This window comes from Nyctereutes procyonoides, unplaced genomic scaffold, assembly GCF_905146905.1.
Source record: "Nyctereutes procyonoides isolate TBG_1078 unplaced genomic scaffold, NYPRO_anot_genome, whole genome shotgun sequence".
NCBI lineage: Eukaryota > Metazoa > Chordata > Mammalia > Carnivora > Canidae > Nyctereutes > Nyctereutes procyonoides.
The window spans coordinates 72732576-72744736 of record NW_026575146.1 but is presented as its reverse complement, the minus strand read 5'-3'; the positions used below and the strand labels follow the sequence as shown (position 1 = coordinate 72744736).

The following is a 12161-nucleotide window of genomic DNA, read 5'->3' as shown; positions in this document are numbered from 1 at the left end:
TGCCATCACCCCAAAAGGAGACCCCATGCCCATTGGAAGCCATTCCCCTCTCTCCTCTCCCCCAGCCCCTGAGAACCACTAATCTATTTCTGGTCTTCATGGATTTGTCTTTTCTGGGCATTTCATTTGTGTCTGGCTCCTCTCACTTAGCATAATTTTTTGAGGTTGATCCAGGTCATAGCATGTGTTGGTAGCTGGCAGTTCTAATAAGCAAAGGGAACTTACATACGAGGCGTGTCTTGGGCTGCAAGATGAGTGGATCCCCACATCTGCCTCCAAATCTTAAAGTTTATATACGGGGAGGCCTTAACTGGGCTCACTCACCTATACCATGTGGGTGTTCAAGGAGCAGCCTCTGGGAGCAAAAAAGACACGCAGAACCCACGTTTCACAGACAGGGGCAGGGATGAGGTGCTGGGTCCAGCTCACAGGTCAACTGGTGGTCCCATCCTCTCAGTGACCTTCCCCACAGCTAGTTAATGTCCAATCCCTCAAGCTCGACTGGGCGGTTTGCAGTGTAGGGGAGACACAGGTGTCTAGGCCTCCCACCTCTCAGCTCAGCAAGGCTCAAACCCTCTCTGTGCCCAGTAGGGGCATGGGGGTGGGAGTGGGACTGAGAACCTGCTCTGGGGAAGGAGAAAGTGGGGAACGGGGGAGATGTGTGATCCAAGGTTCCAATTTCCCCGGTGCGTGCTCCTTACCCCATTAAGTATTACCCCACTGTACCTTCATCTACAAAACACAGATTCAAATCTAGGGGTACCTGGGTGGCTTAGTTGGTTAAGTAACTCTTGATCTCAGCTCAGGCATTGATCTCAGGGTCCTGCATTCAGGCCCCGTGCACTTAAAAAAAAACTCCTTTCCTTTTTTTTCTTTCACTTTTTAAGATTTTATTTATTTATTTGAGAGAGAAAGAGAGCACAAGTGGGGATGGGGACAGAGGGAGAGGGAGAAGCTTGCTCCCCAGTGAGCAGGGAGCCCTATGTGGGGCTTGATCCCAGGACTCTGGGATCATGACCTGCGCAGAAGGCAGATGCTTAACTAACTGAACCACCCAGGCACCCCTTTAAAAAAATCCTTAATAGGGGATCCCTGGATGGCTCAGCGGTTTAGCGCCTGCCTTTGGCCCAGGGCGCAATCCTGGAGTCCCGGGATCGAGTCCCACGTTGGGCTCTCAGCAAGGAGCCTGCTTCTCCCTCCTCCTGTATCTCTGCCTCTCTCTCTCTCTCTCTCTGTCTCTCTCTCTCTCTGTCTATCATAAATAAATAAATAAATAAATAAATAAATAAATAAATAAATCTTTAAAAAATTAAAAAAATAAAAAAATCCTTAATAAATACAATTATTAAGGATTTCAAGGTGGCAACTTCAGAGCATCACACCCCAGGTGTGAGGCCCTTAGGAGTGTGAGGAACTTGTGTCCCTGCCTGCTTCTCACTGTGGAGCTGGGAGCTTGTGTGGACTGCGACATAGCCCCAAGGCAGGCTGGGAAGCTGAATGCTCCTGAGTCGGGTCGGGGGCATTGGGTTTGGGGGTCAGAGGAGATGTGGTGCCTGCAGGCAGGAGTCAGATGATCAAGTTCTTCTCTTTGTCCCCAGCCCCTGTGGGGAGTAGATGTTTGCCTGGTGAATGAATGAATGAATGAATGAGTGCATGAATGAATCCTGCCCCCAGCACCTCACCTGGAGCCCATACTCCCTGAAAGCCCCACTGCTGGGGCTGCCCTCCGCTGAGGCTGATGTAGGGCTCCTTTTCTTTAGGACCAGACCTGCATCCTCTCTGCTCTGCTTCTTGCAACTGCGAAAGGAGAAGTTGGAATAAGGGTTTTTGTCAGGACTTTGTGATTTCCTTCCTGGGGTTCCTCTTCCGTAGATGATCACTACCTTCCTCTTTCCCCGCAAAAGCTTCCTGTTGGAGCTTCCTTCTGGGACAGACAGGCACATCCAGAAGCCAGACTGAGGACAGACCAGCCCTGGACCCCTGGAGATGCTGGTATTGCTGCTGTCTCTGCTGTGGGCCTGTGAGTGGGTTGAGAGCTGGGGATGGGGGGGGGGTCCTGTGGGAGGGAGGGGGCAGTGCTGGTTCTGACGCTGCTGCTGAGCCTCGATGTCCCCCCAGGGTCCCTGCAGGAGGACCCAGGCTATGAGCTACACGTGCAGGACTCTGTGACGGTGCAGGAGGGCTTGTGTGTCCGCGTGCCCTGCACCGTCTCCTACCCCCAGGTTGGCAGGCACAGCGCTACACCTGCTTATGGCTCCTGGTTCCGAATAAAGGGTAATCCCAAAGGGGAAGTTCTCATGGCCACCAACAAACCAGCCAAAGAAACAAAGAGGAAGATCAAATTTCCCTTCCACCTTTCTGGAGACCCTGGGGCTGGCGACTGCTCCCTGAGTATCACAGACGCCCGGAGGGAACACAGTGGACACTATTACTTTCATCTGGACAGAGGTCCCATGAGACACAGTTACAGGAGTAACATGCTCATTGTGAGTGTGAGAGGTAGGGAAGGTCCCCAAGAGTCAATAACAGGTGTGTGTGTGGGGTGTTCCTGAGGGAAGAAACAGACTCTCTGCTGCTCATCTTAAACAGGAGAGTAGAGCATAGTCAGTTCAGGGTTGGGGTGCCTCTTTGGGAAGCACACAGGGGGGTCCCCTCTGAGGTCCGGCCTCTCTTTCTTTCCTCTCCAGAGCTGACACAGGCTCCGGATATCTGGGTCAAGGAGCCCCTGGAGTCTGGCTGCCCCAGCCACCTGACATGCTCTGTGCTGGGGGCCTGTGATGGGGTGCTGGCCCCCACCATCTCCTGGACAGGGACTGCCCTCAAACCTTCGGGACTGGGCTTGGAGGCTTATAACTCCTCGGAGATCCTGCTCATCCCACGCCCGCAGGACCATGGCACCAATCTCACCTGTCAGGTGACCTTCCCTAAAGCTGGCATGAGCACTCAAAGCACCATTACGCTCAACGTCTCCTGTGAGTGTGGGGCAAGGACTCGGTTCCTGGGGGGTGGGAGGATGCAGGGGGGCTCAGGGGGTCTCAGGGGGGCTGCAGGGAGGACACAGGACTTGTCTGTTTCAATTCCCATTTCTGTGTCTCCTGGGGGTGGGTGGCATGGGAAGGGTGGACTCTGACTCCATTCCTCACTGTGTCTCTGTCCCAGATGCCCCACAGAACCTAGGCATCAGCATCTCCCGAGAAAATTGCACAGGTAGGTCAAGATGCCCTCTCCCTGAGGCTGGGATGGGAGCTCTCCCTGGCAGAGCAGAGCCTGGGGCTCGAAGCCAAGCCAGGAGGGCCAGAGTGATACACAGGGAGAGCAGAGTGGGGAGGCACTCCCACCCCTTCACTGTGACAGATGATTTTTGCTTACTATTTATTATATGCAATGACAGGTGATTCATTATATGCAAAGACTATTTGTCAAATACATGCAGGTTATGAAGAATCGCCATCAAATGAACACCTTGGTACTCACCATCCAGGTTAAGAAATAGAACAGGAGGGCAGCCCAGGTGGCTCAGCGGTTTAGCGCTGCCTTCGGCCCAGGGCATGATCCTGGAGTCCCAGGATCGAGTCCCACATTGGGCTCCCTGCGTGGAGCCTGCTTCTCCCTCTGCCTGTGTCTCTGCCTCTCTCTTTCTCTCTCTCTCTGTGTCTCTAATAAATAAATAAAATCTTTATTATTTTTTTAAGATTCGATTTATTTATTCATGAGAGAGAGAGAGAGAGAGAGAGAGAGACAGGCAGAGACACAGGCAGAGGGAGAAGCAGGCCCCATGCAGGGAGCCAGACGTGGGACTCCATCCGGGGTCCCCAAGATCACACACCGGGCTGCAGGCAGCGCTAAACCACTGCGCCACTGGGGCTGCCCTTTTTTTTTTTTTAATAAAATATTTTAAAAAAGAAATAGAACAGGAGCACCTGGCTGACTCTGTCCATGATGCATGCAACTTTTTTTTTAAAGATTTATTTATTTATTCACAAGAGACACACACAGAGAGAGAGGCAGAGACACAGGCAGAGGGAGAAGCAGGCTCCATGCAGGGAGCCCGATTGCAGGACCGATCTTGGGACCCCAGGATCACGCCCTGGGCCGAAGGCAGGCACTAAACCGCTGAGCCACCCAGGGATCCCAAGGTGTATGCAACTCTTGATCTTAGGGTCATGAGTTCGAGCCCCGCATTGGATGTAGAGCCTACTTAAAAAAAAAAAAAAAAGAATAGAACAGCAACCTTGCCTTTGGAACACCCTAAATGCCCCTTCCCAATTTCAGCCCTTTCCATCTGGCATCAGAGAAAGCCACTATGCTGAATACTGTGTTACCATTCTTTCTCTTTATTTTATTTTACTTTACTTTTTATTTTTCATTTATTTTTAAAGAGATTTTATTTATTCATGAGAGACACAAGGAGAGAGAGAGAGAGGGGCAGAGACACAGGCAGAGGAGAAGCAGGCTCCATGCAGGGAGCCCAACACGGGACTAGATCCTGGGACTCCAGGATCACGCCCTGGGTCAAAGGCAGAACCGCCGAGCCACTCAGGCATCCCTACTTTACTTTTTAAAAGATTTTATTTACTCATTCATGAGAGACAAAGAGAGGCAGAGACACAGGCAGAAGGAGAAGCAGGTTCTCCACAGGGAGCCTGATATGGGACTTGATCTGGGAACTCCGAGATCACACCCTGAGCTGAAGGCAACCACTCAATCACTGAGCCACCCAGGCGTCCCTATTTTATCTTATTTTTGATGAAAGTATAATTGATGAATACATTGTATATATCTAAAGTGCACAAGGTGATGATTTGATATATGGAGATTTGATACACATTTACACTCCTAAAGGATTCACACAACCCAGTTAATTAACACGTCCACATATCTTCTATTTTCTTGCAATTTTACGAAATAACACGTCTGGCTTCTTCCACTCAGCATGATGTGATCAAGGTTCATCCACATTGTAGTGTGTGCAGGTCAGTGTTTCACTCCTTTTTGGGCTGAATATTGTTCCATTGTATAGAGGGACCACCATCCATCCATCCATCTGTGGGTGGACATTTGGGTTGTCACCTTATAGTTCCTGTCAACAGTACTGCTCTGAACACTTCCATACAAGGATCTGCTTGACTCCCCACTTCTAGTTCTTTTGGCTCTAGGAGTGGATTTGCAGGGTCACAGCTACCTTGACTTTTGTGATGTGGCACCACCTCGTGTTCTTGACATTCATCTGTATTGCTTGCTGCTGTAATTTCTGCCTCTCCTTGTCTGTAGGTACCACATTTTAGTTTCACTCTTTTAAAAAAAAAGATTTTTATTTATTTATTTGAGAGAGAAAGAGAGAGAGACTGCAAGCACAAGCAGGGGGAAAGGCAGAGGGAGAGGAAGAAGCAGGCTCCCCACTGAGCAGGGAGCCTGACATGGGGCTCCAACCTAGGACCTTGATAATGACTTGGGCTGAAGGCAGATGCTTCACCGACTGAGCCACCCAGGCGTCCCTCACCTTCTCACATTCCACTCTTGGTGGGCACTTGAATTGTCCACAGAGTTTAGTTTTCTTTCTTTCTTTCTGTCTTTCTTTCTGTCTTTCTTCATGAGACACACGCCGAGAGAGAGAGAGAGAGAGAGAGAGAGAGAGAGAGAGAGAGAGAGAGAGAGAGGCAGAGACACAGGCAGAGGGAGAGGCAGGCTCCCTGGAGGGAGCCCGCTGTAGGACTCGATCCCGGGTCTCCAGAATCACGCCCTGGGCTGAAAGCGGTGTTAAACCGCTGAGCAATCCGGGCTGCCCCAGAGTTTAGTTTTCAGGATCATGCTGCCTCTAACATTCCCCTCCCCTCATGAACAGAGGAATGTTTCTCGAGGCCATACTTCACAAGCTCTGTTGTACACACAGATTTCTCAGGGATCTTGTGACAATGCAGATGTGACTCAGGAAGCCGGCGGAACCTCTGGTTCTGCATTTCTTTCTTTTTTTTTAATTTTATTTATTTATTCATGAAAGACACACACACACACACAGAGGCAGAGACACAGGCAGAGGGAGAAGCAGGCTCCATGCAGGGAGCCCGATGTGGGACTCGATCCTGGGTCTCCAGGATCAGCCTGGGCTGAAGGCAGCGCTAAACTGCTGAACCACCTGGGCTGCCCTGGTTCTGCATTTCTTTTTTTTTCTTTTTATTTTTTTTTAATTTTTTTATTTATTTATGATAGTCACACACACACACACAGAGAGAGAGAGAGAGAGAGAGGCAGAGACACAGGCAGGCAGAGGGAGAAGCAGGCTCCATGCACCGGGAGCCCGACGTGGGATTTGATCCCGGGTCTCCAGGATTGCGCCCTGGGCCAAAGGCAGGCACCAAACCGCTGCGCCACCCAGGGATCCCCTGGTTCTGCATTTCTAACCAGCTCCTGGAGAGTGCCAGTGCTCTGAGGAGTGAGACTGTAAATTTCATGCCCAGGAGCAAAACTGTGAGGTCTCAGGGATGTATATTTTCAACGTTCCTACATAAGGCTGTTATAGAATAGCCCCGGGAGACCACACCAGAAACTGGCAATAAATGTTGCTTTTGATGAGACAGATTTGTTGCCCGGGGAGACATCACGGAAGGGAGATTTTGCTCTGAGCATCCCTTCCTCCTTGTGAATTTTGGAATGCAAAATGTGGATGCCCTATTTATCCTGAGACAACTGGGGCAGGGAAAGGAGGTGAAGAGGTAGAGGTCATGTCCTGAAAAGCCTTGAAGGGTTTGATACTTGAATTTTGGGTGCTTGAGTGAGGAGTGTTCAGCAGTTGGGGTAAGAGAGGGAGAAATGTAGTGAAGGGTGCTCGCCTCAAAGGAGTCAGGGTCCCTCAATGGGTGGATAAGCACCACACAGCCTATCCATGCTGCGAACATGAGTCTGCCATGAACAGGGGTGAAGCATCGACAGGGGCCACCAGCAGCAGAACCTTGGAAATGTCATGCCACACAAGAGAAGCCAGATACAAAAGCCTACATGGAGCATGATTCTATTTGCAGGCAATGTCCAGAATAGATCTATAGGGACAGAAAGGTGGCTAGGGGTTGCCAGGGGCTCGAGGTTGGGGGGATTGGGAGTAAGGGGGGGGAGGCAGTTGGGAGGATACAGGGTTGTTTTTAGGGGTGATGAAAAGGTTCTAAAATTGATTGTGGCATGACTCTAAGTGGTATGTAAATGGAATTGTATGGTATGTGGGTTATATCACCATAAACCTGCTTATGAAACTATTTGTGGAGATCTCTTCCCAACTTAGGAGAAATTCAGAGGAGAGAGAAATAGGACCAGGGCTGTGGAGCCTCTGGGCTGGATTCAGAGTGTGCATTCTCTCTCTCAATCTCTCTCTCTCTCTCTCTCTCTCTCTCTCTCTCTCTCTCTGTCTCTCCACCCAGAACTGAAATACCCAGGGAATGGCTCATCTCTTCAGGTCCTGGAAGGGGAATCTCTGTTCCTGCTCTGTGCTGCTGACAGCAACCCCCCTGCGGAGCTGAGCTGGTTCCAGGGGTCCCCGGCCCTGAATGCCACCCCCATCTACAGAAGTCCCATCCTGGACCTGCCTCAAGTAGGGGCTGCGGAGGAAGGAGACTTCACCTGCCGAGCTCAGAACTCGCTGGGCTCCCAGCACGTCTCCCTGCACCTCTCTGTGGTTTGTGAGTGAGGGGACCCCTGGGGGCAGGACACCGGGGCCTGGGGAGCAGGGGCACCGCTGACCCCTTCTCCTCCCTCCCCCAGACCCCCCGCGGCCGCTCAGCCCCTCCTGCTCCTGGGAGGGCGAGGCGCTGCAGTGCACCTGCTCCTCCCACGCGCGCCCGGCCCCCACCCTGCGCTGGCGGCTGGGGGAGGGGCTGCTGGAGCGGAACCACAGCAATGCCTCCTTGACCGTCACCTCCAGCGCTGAGGGGCCCTGGGCCAACAGCTCCCTGAGCCTCCGTGGGCCGCTGGGCTCTGGCCTCAGACTCAGCTGCGAGGCCTGGAATATGCACGGGAAACAGAGCGCAGCTGTCCTGCTGCTGCCAGGTCTGGGTGCTCTTGGGGGCAGAGGTGTGGGAGGAGGGAGTCCGGATCCTAGAAAGATGTTCTGGGGGTGGGGTTGGGGTCTGAATGGGAAAGGGTGAGAGAGAGGAAGGGCAGGGGGACAAAGTCCTGGTTTTCTCCTGGTTGGGGGCTGAAGACCATCAGAATTGGAGTTTCTTGGGAGGAGGGCACACAAGGATCCTGAGGCTTGGAGGGGACTCACCCAAAACCCCACTCCCCTACAGGGAAACCTGAGCTTGGGGGAGGATTCCTTCTGGGGGCTGTCGGGGGTGCTGGTGTTGCTGGCCTGCTCAGTCTCTGTCCCTGCCTCATCTTCTTCATGTGAGTGCTATCCCTGGGAGAAAGGGTGAGTGCATGGGGTGGAAGGGGTCCAAGTCCTAGGGTCCTGGGCAGCCCCAGCTGGAGGCTGTAAGATTTGGGGATTGGGCCAGAAAATCAAAGATGTGTCTGCTGCCACCCTAATCCTGGCCATGCCCATTTTCATGAGTTATCAGGCTCTGTGGTCCCTCCTCCAGCCTTCCTTAGCCTGGCCAGACTCGTAAGCAGGGGACAATAGTGAGTCAATTGGACTGCTAACTGTGGCTTCCCCCTTAGAGTGAAGACCTGCAGGAAGCAGGCTCCTGAGCCTACAGCTGGTGGGAAGGATGCTGCCTGCATGTTGGGTCCCCTCTCCTGGGTAAGTGATGAGCCCTCTGTTCATCGGGATCCTATCTGGCCACCACCCAAAGATGGCCACACCCCTCTAGATGACTTAGCTGGTCGTCATGTCCCAAACAGGCTTATGTTCTCAGGTCCCCATGAACTCAGTCACCTGGGCCAGTGATCCGGGAGTCACTCTCCTCTCTGCTCTCTGACTCATCTTGCAGAGCCAAGGACCACAGCACCTTCCTGTGTTCACCTGAGCCCTCCCTACCCCCACCTCGTCCCATGGAATCACTTTCCCCTCCTTGCTCTCTCTCCTCCCCAACATACGGGGAGGAGATCAAAATAACCATGCCAGGGGGATCTCCCCAAAATAACAAGTACAAAGTTCACAGGTCCCCAAGGCACTCTCAGGTTCAATAGCTCACCAGAGGGACTTCTAGAACTCACTGAGATTTGTTATACTAATAGTTAGTTGATTACGGGGAAAGGATACAGATTAAAGCAGCCAAGGGGAGAGGCACCTGGACTCTGCTCAGGGGAGTTCCATGCAGGAATCTTCCAGGCATCTCTCCCAGTAAAGACGCCATACACAGCGCTGATTTTTCCCAGCACTGATGTGTAATAAGAAGCAGGGAGTGTGGTGTGGCATCATGTGTGTGGGCATGATATTGCCACCAAGGAAGCTCACCCTAGCCCTGTGTCCTGGGTTCCTATCAGGGGTCGGTCACATAGGTATGGAGCACCTTTATGACCTTTGTTATATGGTCTCCATCCCCTCTAGAGGTCAAGCTGATACCATGTGGTTCAAGGCCTCACCATAAGTCATGTTAATGTAAACTACTTGGTGTGGCCTAAGGCCCCAGGTGAACAGAGATGTTCCATCAGGCAGGACAGTCCATTGACTTAGAGGTTCCCTCCCAGATGCTGGCGCAAAGGGTCAAGCCTTTCTTTGGCCATGGTGAGCCCTTTCCTGCACAATATCCTTTTCTTTAAGGGTTCCTGGTACAATTTTGTGATTTCGTTTGCCTGAACTTTTGAAATGCTGAGTGGTCCCAGAGGGCAGTTCAGTTCTGAGCAAATCTCTGTCCTCACACCACCTCTCACATCACAGTTGGCCATTAGATGGAAATATAAGTGACTACAACAATGTCAGCTTCCCCCACTGCAAGCTAGTCAGCGGTCATGGATGACGTCTGCTTTGTTCCCCACTGAAGAGCCAGAGCCTGGCACAGGGCAGCTGTTCCATAGGGTGGAAGGCACTGGGGCTAGAGAGACCCAGATGTTAATCTTGGCCCTACCGACAACTCAATGTGTGATTTTTGGGATATTTACTTAGACTCAGTTTCTTCACCTGATAAATGGGAATAGTAATGTCTCTCTAATAGCTTGTTGTGAGGAATCTAGGAGCCTGGCAATTGATTACCAAGGGCCAGGCAATATTTATTGAATGAATGAATAAATGAATGAATGAGGGTACAGCCAATGTTTGTGGAATGAATAGATGAAAGAGTAAGTGCTCAGTTTCTAGGTTTGCTTGTGGATCCTCCTTGCTATCTGCCAGGTCCAGTTATCCTAATTGCACCCTTCTTTCGCCTCTATTCAGGGTTATAAGCATGAGTGCCCATTAGGGGCATCCATACCCCTAGCCCACCCGCCTGCAGCTGTTGGTGTTCCCACCTTGGAGGAGGAGGAGGAGGAGCTCCATTATGCCTCCTTCACCTTCCAGGGGCTGAGGCCCTGTAAGCCTCACGACCCAGAGGGCACCAGCGTCACAGAGTATTCAGAGATCAAGATCTGGAAGTGATGACCCCCAGCTCCAGCGAGCTCCACGACCTCTGTGTAGAGGGCCCTGGGCTTCTCAGGGAGGGAGACATCGGGTACAATTCTTGAGAGAATGGTTTTCCATTCCATGGAAACGGGTTGCCACATAATGAGTGGGAGTCCCACTAGTGCGATGGACAGAGTGGGGCTCAAGTTTCAGCCCGTCACCAGTTTCAAGCCCGAGTTCAACTTTACTTCTCATTCTCCCTCTCTGCAAAGTGGACACAATACACCTAACTCCCCGGGTCGTTGAGGGGAGTCAAGGTGGCAATGAACGTGAAGGGTCTGACAGTGGTGCAGATGCAGAGAGCAGCCTGCCCGAGGTAACGCCTCTTCCCAGGGCAGCCCACCTGGTGTAAGGCTCTGCAGGGTGGTTCCAGCTCTGTAGCCCTGACCGCCTGGGCCGCTTCCTCAGGAACACTCTGAGCCTGCTTCTTGGAAACCCAATTTGCTGTGTATTTTCACCACACAGAAAATCATTCACAGATTTTCAGAAATAAATGATAGGTTATCTGAATTATAGATGCCTCTTTCTTTATATGTCCTGGATGTTTTGGTTCTCCTCCACAGTGTCTTCTCTTTTGTAGAATTTACTTAGAAAATCCTTGCGATTATTACGGTCTGGGTTCCATTTCCATTGTGATATCATGTTAGCCTTAAAATAGAAACCGCCAACTGCTTTGCCAGCAAAAATGGGTTTATTGGGGAATAAAAGAGAACTGCAATTGTAAATAAATAAATTAATTAATTAAAAAAAAAGATAGAAAAAAAGAGGCACCTGGGTGGCTCAAAGGTTGAGCCTCTGACTTTGCCTCAGGTAGTGATCCTGTAATCCTGGGATCAAGTCCTGTATGGGGCTCCACGTGGGGAGCCTGCTTCTCCTCCTGCCTATGTCTCTGCCTCTTTCTCTGCATCTCTCATGAATAAATAAAACCTTAAAAAAAAAAAGTTGCCTGCAAAACTGCAGGTGAATCTGCAGCGGAGGCATGCTCTTATGCAGAAAAGGGGCAAATGGGGAAACCCATTGGAGTAAATTGGGAGTTGGAAGTATACTGGCTGAGCTGTTGGGGGGCAGGGTGGGATTAAGAAAAGCCAGTCTTCCTCTGGCAGGGATAGTGGAATAGTATATACCCCCTGCGAGGTCAAATCTGTCTCTTCCTGTTGGGTTTGCAATTGACTATGAATGGTGGGGCATTAGGGCTCTTCTTGCTGAAACCACGCCACTTCATTTTAGCGCAGTTTCTTGTTACTAATTTTCACTGTAGTTTATGCAGTGGTCACATCCAATTTATTTTTTCCCTTTGAATGTCCATTTACTTTTTTCTATTGTGTCCATTAATGAGAAAACATGTTCAACCTTAGAATTATGATCCAATATAGTGAACATGTGTTGGCATAAAGTTAACTGCTCTTCAAATATGATGTGTCAAGGGGTGCCTGGCTGGGTCAGTTTCAGGGAACCAATGACCCCTGAACTTGTTTTTTTGCAGATTCCAGTTCCAAGTTGGGTGTAGAGATTATTTAAAAACAGAAATTAGGGTAGCCCTGGTGGCACAGCAGTTTAGCACCGCCTGCAGCCTGGGGTGTGATCCTGGAAACCTGGGATCGAGTTCTGCGTCGGGCTTCCTGCATGGAGCCTGCTTCTC

The 12161-nt window shown here is 51.0% G+C and overlaps 1 protein-coding gene across 1 annotated transcript; it reads left to right on the top strand.

Moving 5' to 3' along the window:
- The first annotated feature begins 1930 nt into the window (after window positions 1–1930).
- Window positions 1931–11011, top strand: SIGLEC11 (sialic acid binding Ig like lectin 11). Its single transcript, XM_055310594.1, has 9 exons — window positions 1931–2020; window positions 2119–2499; window positions 2688–2972; window positions 3160–3207; window positions 7407–7664; window positions 7747–8031; window positions 8274–8370; window positions 8644–8725; window positions 10298–11011. The coding sequence occupies exons 1-9, from the start codon at window positions 1987–1989 to the stop codon at window positions 10496–10498; spliced, it is 1671 nt and encodes a 556-aa protein (XP_055166569.1). The 5' UTR covers window positions 1931–1986; the 3' UTR covers window positions 10499–11011.
- Window positions 11012–12161: the final 1150 nt, after the last annotated feature.